General features: G+C 43.9%; 1 protein-coding gene across 1 annotated transcript in view; it reads right to left on the bottom strand.

The window, feature by feature from the left end:
- Window positions 1-17,666, bottom strand: part of HMCN2 (hemicentin 2) — a 345,628-nt gene that overhangs the window by 137,904 nt on the left and 190,058 nt on the right. The window contains 5 exon segments of the mRNA XM_040325278.1: window positions 164-333; window positions 2,315-2,423; window positions 3,832-4,113; window positions 6,326-6,604; window positions 9,013-9,167. Coding sequence (XP_040181212.1) covers window positions 164-333; window positions 2,315-2,423; window positions 3,832-4,113; window positions 6,326-6,604; window positions 9,013-9,167 — 995 coding nt within the window.

Genomic DNA, 17,666 nt, shown 5'->3' with positions numbered 1-17,666 from the left:
AAGTAAAGTCAAAATTCCTGATCTGCATGTGTTCTGGGCCATGGAGGGTAATAAACACAGGTGCCATATAGATGAAGTAGGTAGCATTGTTTTCTTGGTTTAGGTATCAGGGAGGATAACCAGGGTGATGAAGAGGAAACAATTCCAACACACATATTCTTACCTTGCACTAACACATTGACCATGGCCTCTGCAGAGCCGGCATCCCCTTCTGCTTTACATGTGTACCTCCCGGCATGTCCTGACTGTATGAGACTTATGGATAAAGTCCTTCCTCCATCTAATATCTCCAGACCATCATGATCACTGACCGGGTGACCATTTCTTAACCACCTGTAAGGGTGTGTGGGGGAAACAAAGCTTTATTAAGGGATATAAACAACTACCCCTCAGCCCAATACATATTAAACGAAGCACTACACCACACACTAGCCTCAACATACACTGGGTTATAGAATTAGTGGGCTTCAGATAAAGAGTGCATGACATGAAAGTGTGCAGTTTCTATGGTCAACAAAAACATATCCTAGGCAGTAGTGTATTTAGGTTTTGTGCTGCCCTAGGCCTGACTAAACTCATGCACCCCCTATCTCTGTAAAAAAAAAAAACTCATGCACCCCCTAATTTAGATATGACGCACCCCTTCCTGTCAATGCCACACCCCTTGCTGTTTAAGACCCGCCCTAAAATTTTCGAGTGGGGACATCAGTTCTGAGGGTTCTGATTTTCTCGTACTTTCTGTTTGATTATGGGGCAGGAAGTGAAGGGAAATGTCTGCAATGGGACAGGGATGGTAAAAAATAAACTGACAGGGGCTATAACCCTCCATTACTCTATCCAAAAAGAAGTGTTGCCTATAGTTTTAATTTACGCACAAATTTTCGATAATTTTATGGAGAGGACTAAGAAGATATAACCATGCCAATGGTGCAGCAGAAACATATACTGTAGCACAGCGAGGAAGGTTTGTGGTCCAGGATAATAGGACAGTCAAAATTAAAAGCGACCCCCCACCCCCTCCAGTTGCCGAATGGCATCCACCCGCATACCGGAAGCAGTGGATCCAAAAAAGTTTTATTGCAAAAATATCACATTACAAAGGTGCAACGTTTTGGAGTTACGCAGGACCCCTTTGTCAGGCATGTGATAAATCACATGCCTGATGAAGGGGTCCTGCGTGACTCCGAAACGTTGCACCTTTGTAATGTGAATATTTTGCTGCAATAAAACTTTTTTGGACGTAATTGGACGATCCTTGGTGTGCTGGCGAATATGTTTGATTGTTTGATGTCTCCAGGACCCAGCTGGTGATCGTTGCAGAACCCACCATTTTGTATGAGCCATTTTACCAGGAACGTGTGTTATTGGAATATTGATCAGCCTTTTTGTTCATTGAGTCGCTGGCTTAAAAAAAACAAAGACTACCCGTCTATGGCCAGCTTTAGGCTAGTACTCAATGAACTTTCTCAAAATAGTCCTCTCTCTTGTTAAAGTGAATGTAAACACAATCCTTACATTTTCAGAAATTATTTTCAATTTTTTTTAACTATCTGGTGATAATACTGCCATGAAGGTCCTTCTTTTTATAGGGTAACTCTGTCTCCCACTTGTGGTCGGGCGTTGTTACCCTATCACACAAGCAGCTTCTGATGGAGATCACAAGAGACCATTTCACACACATTACCCAGACATGGGCTACTATTATCACTATCAGGAAATCTGCCCTGAGAAATGTCAAGTGTATCAGCAACATTACGATGCAAAAAAGTGAGGTAAGCTTAAAGTAGAACTCTAGGCAAAACCAATTTTTCTATATTGGATAGAGTAAGGGAGGGTTATAACCCCTGTAAGGCTTAGTATTTCCATTTTGTCTCATTGAGAAGATTTCCCTTCACTTCCTGTCCCATAGCTAAACAGGAAGTGAGAGGAAATTCCTGCAAATTTAGGGAATTTCTAGTGCTACCATTGGAAGATTTCCACTCAATTACATTTCAAGGGACAACCTAAAATATGGGATTTTCTTCTACTTTCAATGATAATGGTAAACAGGACAAATAGAGAGGATAAATCTCCCTAATGGGGACACAGACAGCAATAAACACTTACAGATATTATAATCCTCCTTCCCTCTATCTAAAACTAAAGTAAAAAAGTTTTGACAAGTAGTTTACTAATAAAAAAATCTTATTAATAAAGTCATATTGGATAGATAGCCTCCCCCAACCTGCCACCACCACCTGCTTATCAGAACTGGTATTATATAAGATTTTCTCCTCTCCACATAAACCAGATAATTCAAAAAAACAGCACTCACCACACTCTGGGAGTTGGGTGCCCAGTTATACGGCAGGAAAGATCCAACGGGTCATTTACTATCACTGTCATGTGTTCATTTCCGTCACCAATCTGAACTTTTGGGGGAACTGAAAAAATAAATGATTTATGATCCAGTTAAAGTAGAACTACAAGCAAAAAGCTAAATGTAGAGATTAAAACATGTTTACTGCTCTGCCTGCTAAAGGATTTTGGAATTCTGTCCAGATGATTTAGTGAGTGATTACCTTTGCCACCGGTACACACAGGAGGTAGCACACTTCTTTCTTTCATTTTTTTTTTTTTTAAAGATATGTTTTATTAAGTTTTGCATAAAAGTTAAACAAAGAAAAGAAAAGCAACAAAGTTGCAACATTTATTTTTATTTTTTTATAAAGCTAACACAGTATGACTCTTAAGTCACAATATATAGCACACTTATTTCTGGTCGAAAAATGCAGCTTTCTGCATCAGCCCTCTGCCTCCAACTTGTCCATTGGACAATTAATCAGTGCCATTACTCCTGTCCAATGGTCGGAGAGAATATTTGAGTTGGTCTAGCTGTGCAGTGTGTTATCCCTCGTACACATGATCGGAAAAATTCTGACAGCAAAAGTCCGATGTGAGCTTTTGAACGTAAATTCCAACTGTGTGTAGGCTCCATCGGACTTTTTCTGTCGGAAATTTCCACCAGCAAAAGATTGAGAGCTGGTTCTCAAATTTTCCAACGGAAAAAATCCCTATCGTCTGTAGCAATTCCAACATGCAAAATTGTACGTCACCGCGTTCTTGACGGACGAAAGTTCAGAGAACTTTTGTGCGACCGTGTGTATGCAAGCCAAGTTTGAGCGGAATTCCGTCGTAAAAAACATCCAAGGTTTTTCCGACAGAAAATCCAATTGTGTGTACGCGGCTCAATGCACATGAACACTTATCAGCTCCTGTGTGCTGAGGTGGAATAACCCCTACATGTGCTTTTTCTGTGCCATGTAAGCCACCAATACAACAAAATGGCTGTATGCGTCTGTGATTCAGTAAATGCCAATGGTTCCTGCATCAGTTCTTACCTATGCATGTGTGTAGGGTGCTCCTTCTTAAACACCAAATTGGCACGTACAGGGAGAAATGCCCTACATGCAAGCATGGCTAAATGCTGATGCAGAAGCCATCTGCGTTTACTCAAGCATGGCCGCATACAGCCACTTTCATCAGCGGTTCCCTGGGCCCCCAGGAAGCACTGGGTCTTTTACCCCTCACTACACCGGAGCTGTTAAGCTTTCATGAAGTCTAAATCACAAGACTGGATGCACAGAATACAAAATCCCTTGGCAGGTAAAACCGAAAACATACACTATATGCAATCAATATATGTTTAGCTATTTAGTCTACTTGGAGTTCCATTAGTATTGGGCTCATCAAGAGCTTTAAGCTGCGCAGAAAATGCACATCAGATTGACATTTACAAGCTAAGATAAAAGATTGCCCGTGTGTACTTGGGAGTACTTTTCCATATCTTACCAAGAACCTCCACAGAGTACTTCAGGGTGGTCTCCCCAGCCAAGCTGATTGCAACACAAGTAAAGACACCCTGGTTGCTCTCAGCCACTGCAGCAATGTGTAGGGCTCGACCACCATCCTTTATCTGCAGTCCATCTCTCTCAGATACCAGGAGTCCATCTTTAAGCCAGGAGAGAACTGGTGGAGGATGACCAGTTGCAGAGCACTCTAGGTCAAGAGGATGACCCACAATGGCTTTAATGTTCAGTGGGTTTCCTTCCGCGCCCTCAATGCCTGGAGAAACTAAATAGACACAAACAGTTTATCGGTCATGTGATATTCAGTGCATTACAATATTACTATACTACTATATTTGTCAGAGACAAATCCAAAGACAGAAGAAGACTTCATACACCCACAGCGCATTAAAAACGACAGATTAAGGCACTAATATTGCCAAAAGTATTGGAACACCTGCCTTTACATGCACCTAAAATGTAATGGCATCCCAGTCTTAGTCCGTAGGCTTCAATAATGAGTTGTGTGCCTACCCAAATGGAGCATAGAATTTGTATATATTGTTTCTCTGAACCATTTTTCTATGGACGTTATGTTTAGTTTACATGCTGCCATCTAGGGACCTTGAATGGTAATGCATTTGTTTTCCATGTTTCTTCCCTGATGTTATGACATACTTCCTTTCTATGTAATGCTCCACACTTTCTTCCTGTGATTGTACTTCCTGTGCAATGGAGGCAACTACAGGCCACATGTAGCAGGGCACATGTATTCTGCATACTAAGCTAAAGACAATATTATCTTTTGACCGCATAAGTACCACAACTGTTGTATCCTGTCATCTGCTGTAACCCGATGTTTGGAATAAAAGCACCTCTGCGAATAGAATCGGGAATTGGTGAGTTCAAGATATCTAATGAGGATTGTCCTCAGTGATTATATCTGCTTATACAGGCCAGGCATATCGATTTTTACAAGAGGTAGATCGCTTCACAACAATCAGTCAGAATAAGTTGGCCCAGCCTCTGCAGCTATAACAGCTTCAACTCTTCTGGGAAGGCTGTCCACAAGGTTTAGGAGTGTGTCTATGGGGATATTTGACCATTCTTCCAGAAGTGCATTTGTGAGGTCAGGCGCAATTGTGGACAAGAAGGCCTGGCTCACAGTCTCCACTCTAATTCATCCCAAAGGTGTTCTATCGGGTTGAGGTCAAGACTCTGTGCAGGCCAGTCAAGTTCCTCCACCCCTAACTCGCTCATCCGTGACTTTATGGACCTTGCTTTGTGCACTGGTCCAAATCATTTGGTGGAGGGGGGATTATGATGTGAGGTGGTTTCTAAGGGATTGGGCTTGGCCCCTTAGTTCCAGTGAAGGGAACTCTTAACTCTTTGTGGGAACAGTTTTGGGATGACCCTTTCTGTTCCAATATGACTGCACACCAGTGTACAAACAAGGTCCATAAAAACATGCATGAGCAAGTTTTGGGTGGAGAAACCAGACTGGTCTGCACAGAGTCCTGACCTCAACCTGATAGAACAACTGTGGAATAAATTAGAGCAGAGACTTCGAGCCAGGCTTTCTCCTCCACACCAGTGCCTGACCTCACAAATGCGCTTTTGGAAGAATGGTCAAACACTGCCATGTTACATATTAAATAAGGGTGTAACATTAAACATGATCACAAAAGTGGACTTAAAGTCATTAACGGGGTAGTAAAGATTCTTTTTTTTTTTTTTATAAAAAACATGTTTTACTTACCTCCACTGTGCAGCTCGTTTTGCACAGAGTGGCCCCGATCCACGTTTTCCGGGGTCCCTCGGCGGCTGTCTCTGGTCCTCCCTGCAAGAACTCCACACATTCATGCAAGCTCCCTCGCATTGTGTGGAGTCCCTGCGGGCGCGCTCCCGTGATACAGTGAGCGGCCATAGCTGCTCACTGTATCACTCGGCCCCGCCCCTCGGCGCACCACGTCATTGGATGTGATTGACAGCAGCGCCAGCCAATGGCTGCGCTGCTTTCAATCCATCCGCTCTAGCCAATCAACGGCCCAGCTAAGAGGATGTCGGGGCCGAGCACGGGACTTTCGAGGGGTCAGGTAAGTATATCGGGGGGCCGGTATAGTCGGAAGTTTTTTCACCTAATGCATAGAATGCATTAAGGTGAACATTTTTTTTACCTTTACAACCCCTTTAAAGCCCAATTCTAGCGAAATGGTTAATTTTGTCTTGGATTGAGTGGAGAAGGGTTTTCATTGCTGCGTCCCTATTGCAAAGGGTTACTCCCCCCCTGGCAGGACAGGAAAAGGTGGAAAGTCTTCTTTAATGGGGACACAGATAGAATATCCCCCACTCAAAAAATAAAAATGTTGATAGAAGTTAGACTATAATCTGAAAACATAGAAGGCAGAGAAGTAAATTGGGTTCTGTGTACATTATCCCTATGTATAAATGAGCCCTAGTCAGTAGTAAATGCCAACCCAACCAGTAGAGGAACCTACCATAAACCTCCAGCAGGTATGTTTTTTCAACAGTGCCAGCATGGTTAGTGGCTTTGCAGGTATATGTGCCGGCATCAGAGAGCTGCACCCGACTCAACTGCAAACTCCTCCCACTGTCCCTGTAGGAGGCCTTGGAGCTGGACACGATTGGCCGTTTATCCTTAAACCATGTGATGCTGGGAGGTGGAGAGCCCTTGGCTTCACACTTTAGAACCACAGAGCCATGCAGCAGAGAGGCCACCGTTGTTGTCTCATTCGATGACCAGACAGTGGGTGGTGCTATAGTAAAAAAAAAAAAAATAGTAATTGGACATACACATGCTTTCAAATATTTGTATTTATTTTGTTTTAAACAATAAATCAGATTTATGTAGAACCAAGAAAGTGAATTAACAAAATGCTGTTAGATTACTTAAACATGGGTCGTCCTTGGAAATATGCCTTTTGGTGCTTCCAAAGGGATTATGAGATGGAATGCATTGGACAGGGAAATGTGTCTGTGCTTTTTATGATGATCATTCACTGGATATGTACGGCATTGTACCATGTCATTTTGTATGATTTATACTGTGTACCATAATTGACTTTACTAAGAGCCCTTTTACACTCACAGCGCCCAACGCTTTTCGGCCACAAGCGGGGTGATTTTAAACCCCACTAGTGGCCGAAAAAAGGGTTAAAAGTGCCCATTGGTTTTAAGGGAATCTGTCAATGTAAACAGATTCCCGTTCTGTCAGGAGAGGAGAGACAGATCTGTTGTTCCTAGTGATCAGGAACAGCGATCTCTCTCCTCCTCCAGTCATTACACTCCCACCAGAGTTAGAAACACCTCCTTAGGGAACACTTATCCCCTTGATCGCCCCCTAGTGTTAGTCCCTTCCCTGCCAGTGACATTTATACAGTAATCCGTAGCTCTGATCGCTGTATAAATGTCACTGGTCCCCAAAAAGTGTCAAAAGTGTCCAATCTGTCTGCCGCAATGTCACAGTCCCGCTAAAAATTGCTCATAGACGCCATTACTAGTACAAAATAATAAAAATACCATAAATCTATCCTCTATTTTGGAGACACTAACGTTTGCGCAAACCAATCAGTGTACGCTTATTGCGAATTTTATTTACCAAAAATATGTAGAAGAATATATATTGGCCAAAACTGAAGACGTTTTTTTTACATTTTTGGGGGGATATTTATTATAGCAAAAAGTAAAAAAATAATGTTTTTTTGTTTATAGTGCAAAACAAAAACCCACAGAGGTGATCAAATACAACCAAAAGAAAGCTTTATTTGTGGGGAAAAAAAGGACATACATTCTGTTTGGGTACAGCGGCGCAATTGTCAGTTAAAGAGACACAGTGCGGTATCGCAAAAAATGGCCTTGTCATTAAGGCCCCGTACACACGAACGAACATGTCCGTGGACCAGTTTCAGCGGACATGTTCAGTCGTGTGTACGGCCTATCGGACCGTTTTCCAGTGGACATTTGTCCAGCCGACCGTTTTCCAGCGGACAAAAATTTCTTAGCATGCTAAGAAACCTGTCCGCTGGAAGCCTGTCCGTCGGACAGGTTCGGTCGTCTGTACAACTCACCGGACATGTCCGCTCGGCCGAAAGCCCACGCATGCGTCGAAGTGACCTTCCAGGGTCGCGCACGTTGCCGCGTCATCGTCGCGGCAACGGCGCTGCCACATCACCGCGTATCCTGTCCGCGCAGATTTCTGTTTGATGGTGTGTACAACCATCAGACAGAAATCTCCGAGCGGACATGTCCGATGAAAACGGTCCGCGGACTGTTTTCATCAGACAAATCCCCTCGTGTGTACAAGGCCTAAGGGGGCAAATCCTTCCGGTCCTTAAGTGTTTAAACAAGAATTCTGATCAGTTTCAGTAGGATACAACTGCAGTTATGCGCTATTGCTTGTCTCTTCGGTTTAATGGATCAGCTTTATAGCTTCTTAGGATAAATAGTTATGGATGTAAAGTGTATTCATAGCCCAAACTTTGTTTTGTTTGGTATGGATAGAGACAGGGACATATAAACTGGAGGTTGGCAACACGTGATCATGATCTAACAATCTACCACAGCTATGTTGGGGCATTGAAGGTTTTGGAAGAATTTACTTGGCCCTGCTTTCCCCACCAATGTGCACTGTCTATCAGACTGCAATTCACACAGTGTCCTCTAGGTGGGAGAATAACACTGACATACTGAAATGATCTCCTGTGTATTCCTGTTCCAACAGTATATAGACCGTATAAGAACCAATGCTTACTACCCAGTCCATACATCAACAAAATTACTTTCAAACTTCCGTACGAAAAAAAAAAAATCGTTCGGCATTGCATTTTTTCTAGTACCATTATGGATGCAACAATTTTTTGTATAAAAACCCCCAAAAAAATGATTTGATTTCCATACCAATGTAAAGTATGATTTTTTTCCTGAAAAAAAAACACATTCAGGGTTAGAATTTAATTGTCAGAGAAAAAAAAAACAATTTTCCACCAACGCTTTTTTCCTTGTGACTAAATTCGATCGTCACTGACCCCATTACTAAATTTGTTTTGATTTTTTATTTTTTTTTCTAAATGAAATTCTACTGGTGTATGGTCGGCTTCAATTTACACAAGGCACATGTCTTTCTTTTTCAGAATGGAGATCGGGAGTTATTTCTGTACCAACTTACTGAGTATCTTCAGGTTGAAGTCTTTGACTTGTTGTCCAGCGTGGTTAAAGGCGAGGCATTGGTATCTGCCCTGGTGGGAGAGCTTGGTGCCGTTCAGCCGGAGTACCTGTCCCTCTTCTACCAGCTGAAGGGTCGAGTCCCCGGGTGTCAGGGGCCTACAGCAAGGAAATTAAAAAAAAATGGGTCAATATCTCCTATTACAAACAGCATTTCAACACGTTACAATCTCCCCAATGGTGGCCATGCATGCTTTAATAAATAACTGACTTCTTTTCTGATCGATCTTTTCCAAAAGGAGTGACAATCTTTTCAATCGATACGCCACAAACGGGGGAAGTGGATTTTGTTCGGTAGTCAAGATCTGACCGTATGTTACAATCAGAATTTATCAATTGCATCTCTGTTTCCACCATGATCTGATTGATCCAAATACAATCGCATTTATGTACAAAGCATTGCATTGCTGCCAATTGATACACAGCCCTCAATATTATTCCGGCCTAGCAAATCGATTGAAAAAACGTGATTTGTTTAGTTTCGATTGGTTATTTACATAAATTAGTAAGTAATCGCGCAGGACTCTTTTTTTTTTGCCGCACCAGTGTTCACACCCATGTGATCCAATTCTGCAAATCACACTGGGCTAGATTCAGCAAGCATTTACGGCGGCGTATCTCCAGATACGCCGCCGTAATTTCAAATCTGCGTCGGCGTATCGTTACGCCGATTCTCCAAGGCAGATACGTCTAAAAAATATGTTTCTTCCGCCGACGTAACTTGAATGCGGCGGTGTATAATTGTGTGCAATATTACGTTGGCCGCTAGGGGCGCTTCCGTTGTTTTCGGCGTAGAATATGCAAATTACCTAGTTACGTCGATTCACAAACATACGTGCACCCGGCGGTAGTTTTTTAAGGCGTTTTCGGCGTAACGTTGCTCCTGCTATTAGGTGGCGCAGCCAATGTTAAGTATGGACGTCGTTCCCGCTTCGAAATTTGAATTTTTTACGTCGTTTGCGTAAGTCGTTCGCGAATAGGGCTGGACGTAATTTACGTTCACGTCGAAACCAATACGTCGTTGCGGCGTACTTGGGACCACTGCACACTGGGATATGTACACGGACGGCGCATGCGCCGTTCGTAAAACACTTCAATTACGTCAGGTCATCACACATTAGCATAAAAAACGCCCCCCCTTCCACATTTGAATTACGCGGGCTTACGCCGGCCCCATTTACGCTACGCTGCCGCAACTTATGGAGCAAGTGCTTTGTGAATACTGCACTTGCTCCTGTAAGTTGCGGCGGCGTAGCGTAAATACGATACGCTGCGCGGCCGTAACATCAATCGCAGCTACCTGAATCTAGCCCACTGCGTTTTGCAAAACGTTTTGGTGTGTCATTAACTTAACTTACACACCTGCAGCAGTTTGCATGAATGGGGTGCGATTTTGATGCAGTGCGGAAACCACACAAAGTTGACATTTTCGAATAAAATAAATCCTGACCCCTTACCACGTGATCAGCTGTCAGCCAATGACAGCTGATCACGTGATGTAAACAAAAGCTCGGTAATCGTTTTTTTTTCCTCCTCACGCTGACAGCATGAGGAGAAAAAAAAAAGCCAATCGCCGGCTTATGTGCAAGGGACATCAGTCCCGAAGAGGAAGAGGCAATTCTGCCTCATCTGTGCCAATTAGTACCCACCAGTGGTGCCAATCAGTGCCTCATCAGTGCCACCTAGCAGTGCCAATCAGTGCCCATTATTGCCACCCATCAGTGCCCATCACTGCCAGCTATCAGTGCCACCTATTAGTGCCACTTCTCAGTGCCCACCAGTGGCACCTATCAATGCCCTTCAGTGCCACGCACCAGTGCCTATCGGTGCCCATCAGTCCAGCCTCATCAGCGTACATCAATGAAGGTGAATTACCTGTTCGCAATTTTTTTTAGTAAAAAATAACAACCGAAAAGGTGATCAATGAAAGCTCTATTTGTGGGGGAAAAAAATATATAAATTCATTTGGGTACAGCGTTGTAATTCAAAGTGCATTAGTGCTGAAAGCTGAAAATTGGTCCGGGCAGGAGGGGGGTTTTAGTGCCCAGTAAGCAAGTGGTTAAACTAACTCAGGCTGGCTGGTATCATAAATGGTATAGGTAATATTTTGCAGTTTAGACAAAAAAAAAAACACAAGAAAAACAAAAGTTTCTGTAGTTTGAATAATAAGTTTCCCAGGTAAAGGTTATATCATAGAATGAGAACCACCATTGTAAAAATCACATTGTTATTAGGCCCTATACTAAAAGGATCTACGTTGTTAGCTGGAAGAAAGACGAGGTCCTCTGTAGTTCAGTATTGTTCCCATTATTGATATGTGTGCGCCAGAAGAGCCTGTTGGGATCCTCTGTTATGACTTCACGCTTCTGTTTCTAGGGAGGGTCCGTCTCCCATGCTCCCCCATCATTCCTGACAATGAGAAGTGTGCAGCAGCTGCTGGAGCTCACAGGTGTGCTACAATCATCCTGCGACCCATTGGGCTCAGTACACCAGGCAGCGCGCACGTGGCGTTATCCTTTTTATTCTCAAATTTTTTTTTCAGCTCATGGATTAATCTCAAGGATCAGATGAATTTTCAGCTTAAAAAACAAACAAAAAAAACAGTCTTACTCACCTAGATAGCTGCCGCATTGATCGGATGATGCAGCTGTCCCCCGCCTGCTCTACATCGAACACTGAGTGATTAAAGACAGCTGATCGCTCAATTCTCAGGCCCGCTCTGAGCACAGAGTGATAACTGTCAGTCACTGCTCTGTGCTCTGCCCCTTCAGCACTCATTGGAGTGCTGGATTGTGGGGGGGCGGGCAGCTGGCTCACCTGTAGGTGGGGTGCAGCATGGTGGGAAGGCAATAATTCACATAGTCAGGTGCAATATAAAACTTTCATTGAAGTGATGCAGCAACAGTTCACAAAAGACCCAGTGGGACAGCTACCCAGCAGTTTCCAATAACGTGAAAAAGCAGGATCCAGCCTAACCAATATCAACTGTTGAGAGGGGACAGAATGCGGCCTGGCCATCTTGTGCCCAATACAAAATATAACCACAGAGATGCGGCCCTAAGCTTTCCCTGCTTGCTGGGAACCTTTCCCTATCGCTAGTACTGTCTCTCACAGATAGGGTATCTTTCCCTACAAAATTCCCCCTTGCATTAAGCACGCCAAACCCAGGGGCCAGGGCCTTAAATAGAATCTACCACACCTAAGATGGCCACCAATGGCCATCCAATCAAATCGCTGCCCCAGTGACTCAGGAAACCGTAGAGGAACCCTGTCCCTGTGACTTCCTCTCCCTCTGCATTACCATTGCATTTGAGCGCCACCTACAGTGTAGACAGCAGACTGTACCTGCCTACAGACTGGCTCTGTGACATCAGTCAACAGTGGGGTTTAGCCAGCTTTCGGCTGAAACCGGGTCCCAGGAGCGCAGAACTAAAGCCCCATACACACTATTCGATTTTCTTCAGATTTACCAAAACCATATAAATATGAGGTCAAACCTTAAGAGTTTCCGTTGGTACTGAGTTACATCCCGTATTGCCAAATCAAACCCATCATGCAGCGATGGGTGCTTCAGGGGCTGTGGTCAGCGTGGAGACTTACTTCATATATAGTGGTCCTGCCCCCACCTAGTGAGATTCTGGTTGAGGGTATTCGGTCTTCTGTCCACTCTTTTCCATACTGCAAGGATGCTAAATTGGCCTTACTCCACTGCCCGATCCCGGGCCTCTTTTCTTATCAGAAAAAGCTGGCCACCTACTTGTTTATCACTGTGAAGCGAACAATAGCTAGGGCCTGGAAGAAACCGGCTGTCTCGTTTGCGGAGGTGAAGAGCACTTTGACGACTCATGATTAATGAGGAGATGTCCAGTATTCTCCATCATTCCCACGCCAAGTTCCTTAAGGTGTGGGGCCTGTGGTGGTCCTACGCTCTAACCACTTTGCACCCGACCAACCTAGGCCTCGCTAATTGACCTCCTCTATCCTCCCAACCTGGGGGAACCTTGAACCATTTTCTTACTCATCCTTCCTGCTCTGTTCCTCCTTTCCTTTTCTCTCGCTTGCTCTCGCTCTCACTTTCTTCTCTTTTTTTTGTTTGTTTGTAAGACCCCAACTCTAGTCTTGTTTTCCAAACTTTTTGTGGACTACCCCACGCCTTAACCCCTGAGCAATTAAGCTCTTCTACCCTATGTTGACCCCTGGCCTTGGCCGGAGGGCTGTTGATGTTTGACAATTTCTACATTCAAATATGCTTTATTAGTAAGCTGTGCCATGATATACTTTATGTTTATATCCCCTGCGTGGGATCATTACTGTTCTTACCTTTTTTTAAATTTCAATAAAGAAGATTATACCGAAACCTTAAGAGTTTTACTTTGTATGTAATCAGGCAGGCCCCTGTACTACGTGGTTTTGGTAAATCTGCAGAAAATCTAATAGGGGTAGATTCATAAAGAAGTTACGCTGGCGTATCTATTGATACGCCGCGTAACTTCTAGGTTGCTCCGGCGTATCTTTTTTCTGTTTTCAGAAAACAAGATACGCCGGAATTTGGCTAAGATCCGACTGGCGTAAGTTTCTTACGCCGTCGTATCTTAGTTGCATATTTACGGTGGTCTCTAGGTGGCGCTTCCGTCGATTTACGCAAGGAATATGCAAATTAGGTAGATACCCGGATTCAGAAACGTACGTCCAACCGTCACTTTTTTTACGTTGTTTACGTTAGGCTTTTTCCGGTGTAAAGTTACCCCTGCTATATGAGGCGTATCCTATGTTAAGTATGGACGTCGTGCCAGCGTCGAATTTTCCATCGATTACGTTGTTTGCGTAAGTCGTTCGCGTATAGGGCTGTGCGTAATTTACGTTCACATCGAAAGCATTGGCTTTTTGTGGGTTCATTTGGAGCATGCGCACTGGGTTACCTTCACGGACGGCGCATGTGCCGTTAGTCAAAAACGTCATTTACGTGGGGTCATGTTTTATTTCATTAAAACACGCCCACCTCTTCACAATTTGAATTTGGCACGCTTACGCCGGCAGATTTACGCTACGCCGCCGTAACTTAGGGCGCAGGTTCTTGGTGAATACAGAACCTGCCTCACTAAGTTACGGCGGCGTAGCGTATCTGAGATACGCTACGCCCGCAGAAAATTACGCCAATCTACCTGAATCTACCCCATAGTGTGTATGGGGCTTAAGTGTACTCCTCCTGAGACCCACAGGAGATGTAAATAGCCAAAAAAGCTTTGCCCATACTTCTCCTTTAAGAGGGATTGGTAAAAATACAGCTCAACTGCCTGCTTTTACTGCCCCTTTAATCTACCCAAATCTGACCGCTTACAATAGTGCAATTCTTACCTCCAGCTCTATCAATGGGCCCCCCTCGTCTCCCGCAGCCTTGGTAACATATGCACCGCACACCTGCCATGTGTTAGTGTATACAGGATATGAGGGGATAATAGACATACAGCTTGTCTCCCCCACCTCCTTAATGACACCTTGCTGAGTGAGAACAGTCAACTTGAAAGCAGGAGAAGCACTTTCCCTGGGAAGAAGATGATAAATGCACACAGATGTGGAGTGTACATGGTAGTGTATGGGGGATGTCTGCAAACCAACAGCTGATGCATGTTATCTCCTAGTGCTGGAGAACATTAAATTGAACGCAACTGAGTATTGACTTCAATGGCAAGCCAAGCTAAATAAACAGCTGAATCAATGAAAATCTGAAAAATAAAAGGTCCATTTAACTGGCAAAGGATGTTTAAGAAACGAACATATTCTTGTAATCTCCCGATGCTGTGTTATATGACTGCACAACCTAAAGGCCCGTACACATGATCAGAATATCATACAAAAAATACCGCTTTCTAAACGATCGTACGATAATCTGATCGTTAGTATACTACTTTCATCTGAAATTTTCCAAAAGGACAAATACGATTTTTTTTTTCATACAATACAAGATCATATAATTATTGCTTAACCAGGACAGTTTTCATCCGAAAATACAATACGAATACATACCTCCCAACATTTTGAGATGGGAATAAGAGACACCTACTAGCAAATGTATGTAGGCATAGGACACGCCCCTTAAAGGGTAAATGACCAAAAAAAAGGTTAAAGGGGTTGTAAAGATTCATGTTTTTTCACCTTAATGCATCCCATGCATTAAGGTTAAAAACATCTGATGATTACCGGCCCCCCAGCCCTCCGTTTTACTTACCTGAGCCCTGGAAAGTCCTGCGTTGCAAACACGCTCTTCCTTTGCCCGGGCTTTTCGGCTCTTCATTGGATAGATTGATAGCAGCGCAGCGATTGGCTCACGCTGCTGTCAATCAAATCCAATGGCATGGGCACCGGGGGGCGAGGCCGAGTCCTGTACTCGGCAGCTATGGACGGCAAATACTGGACTCGGGAGCACGCCCGCAATGTAAACCCCTTTGGGGGAGCGCTTCCCAGAGGGGGTTATCTGAGGTGGGGAGGAGCCGAGAGAGCCGCCGGGGGACCCCAGAAAACACTGTTCGGGGCCACTCTGTGCAAAACGAGCTGCACAGTGGAGGTAAGTATGACGTGTTTGTTATTTAAAAAAAATATATATATTCAAACCAGTGGCGGCTGGTGCTCAAAATTTTTGGGGGGGCGCAAACGAAAAAAAAAAAAAAAACAATTGCAGCCTCACTGTACCTATCAATTGTCACCACTGTGCCATGCCATCAAATGCAGTCACTGTGCCATCAAAACGCAACCACTGTGCCATCAAAACGCAGCCACTGTGCCATGCCATCAAAACGCAGCCACCGTGCAATCAAAACGCAGCCACTGTGCCATGCCATCAAAACGCAGCCACCGTGCCATGCCATCAAAACACAGCCACTGTGCCATACCATCAAACGCAGCTACTGTGCCATCAATTGTCACCACTATGCCATCAAACACAGCCACTGTGCCCCCAATTGTCGCCACTGTGCCCCCAATTGTTGCCACTGTGCCCCCAATTGTTGCCACTGTGCCCCCAATTGTTGCCACTGTGCCCCCAATTGTCGCCACTGTGCCCCCAATTGTTGCCACTGTGCCCCTAATTGTAGCCACTGTGCCCCCAATTGTTGCCACTGTGCCCCCACTTGTAGCCACTATGCCCCCACTTGTAGCCACCGTGCCCAGTACCCCCCCTGGCACTTACCTTTATGGCTTCTACGTCCCTTGATGTCCCTCGTCCCGCCCTCGATGACGCTTCAGCCAGGTTACCTGATTGGCTGAGACGCCTGTCAGTCTTATCCTCGGACGTACGGCCGCTGGCCCTGATAGGCACTTCCACACAGCCAGCCAGCTGCCGCTATTCAGCTGACCGGCGCTCAACTTCCGGCCAGCTGAATAGTGGGCGGCAGCGGCGAAAATATACAGATTCATACAGTGTATGAATCAGTATATTTTACTGGCTGTGAGCAAGCCAGAGGGGGCGGCGCTCCTGCGTCCCTATGGACGCACCGCCACTGATTGAAACCTTTACAATCACTTTAATTAAATCCACAAGTGCTTTTTTTTACCACTACTCATTCTTTATATTGGCTTCTCAAATTGAAAAATGCAGCAATTTAGAATTTGCATGAAAGGTTTAGCACTGGGAAACATTTTTTGAAAGACATTGCTCGAAATCAGGGACAGTCCCTCGAAATCAGGGACAGTTGGGAGCTATGCAAATACACTAAAAATACAATACATTCCCACTGAATTTGTATTCTTTTGTAGGAAAATTTTCGTACTTATATGCAAAAAAACAAACAAAAAAAAAAAGGAAGATCATTCGTCCGATAATCTCATTGTGTATAATAGACTTAAGGAGTCTAAAATTTTACAGTGTCTGTGTCACTGTCCCACCCTCTTCCTGCTCTTTATATTACACTGGCGATGACCACAGCACTCTCCTATATCTCCATGTCTTGCAGAGCAGACACACCCACTGCAAAACTCATTCCAACTTTCAAACATATGGACAGATTTTAGATCATTTTGTTATGTTATTTGTAATTTTGTTATTTAAATGAAAATAAAAAAATAACTTTTTAGGAAATGCATATTATGAGTTACAGTGTCCTTTGTTTGAATTTCGAACAAATTTTCTTTTCAAACTCAGAAAGTTTGTTTTTTTGTGATCCGACGATGCCACCATTGATTTTCGAAATTCGGCCGAACAAGCCTTCATGTTGCTACAGAAAAGAAATATTGTTTTCTCTCTGGGAATTTTCTTTTCTTGCACATGCGCATTTTTTTTTTTATTACACTTCTCGCACGATTCTCCCATCATTGATTAGAAAATTGTTTGTTTTTCAAAAAAATTTCAACATGTCAGATTCCTCAAATTTGATTCCCGCACAAAAATCGGCAAATCGACAAGTCACGCTCCATACATTTCAATGAAACCGTTCTAATAGGAGCGACTCCGACTTATAAAAAGGTTCCTGTACTACTTTGGGGCGACTTCGGAGTAGCTTGCATTGACTTCTATACAGGAGTAATTTTGCAAGCTACGCTATAGTCGCACTGTACGGGGCAGCTTCAGAGTCGGACGACTTTGAAGCCACCCCTGTGTGAACCGGA

The sequence above is a fragment of the Rana temporaria genome, chromosome 9, assembly GCF_905171775.1.
Source record: "Rana temporaria chromosome 9, aRanTem1.1, whole genome shotgun sequence".
Lineage (NCBI taxonomy): Eukaryota > Metazoa > Chordata > Amphibia > Anura > Ranidae > Rana > Rana temporaria.
This window is presented reverse-complemented; position numbering and strand designations above follow the sequence as displayed.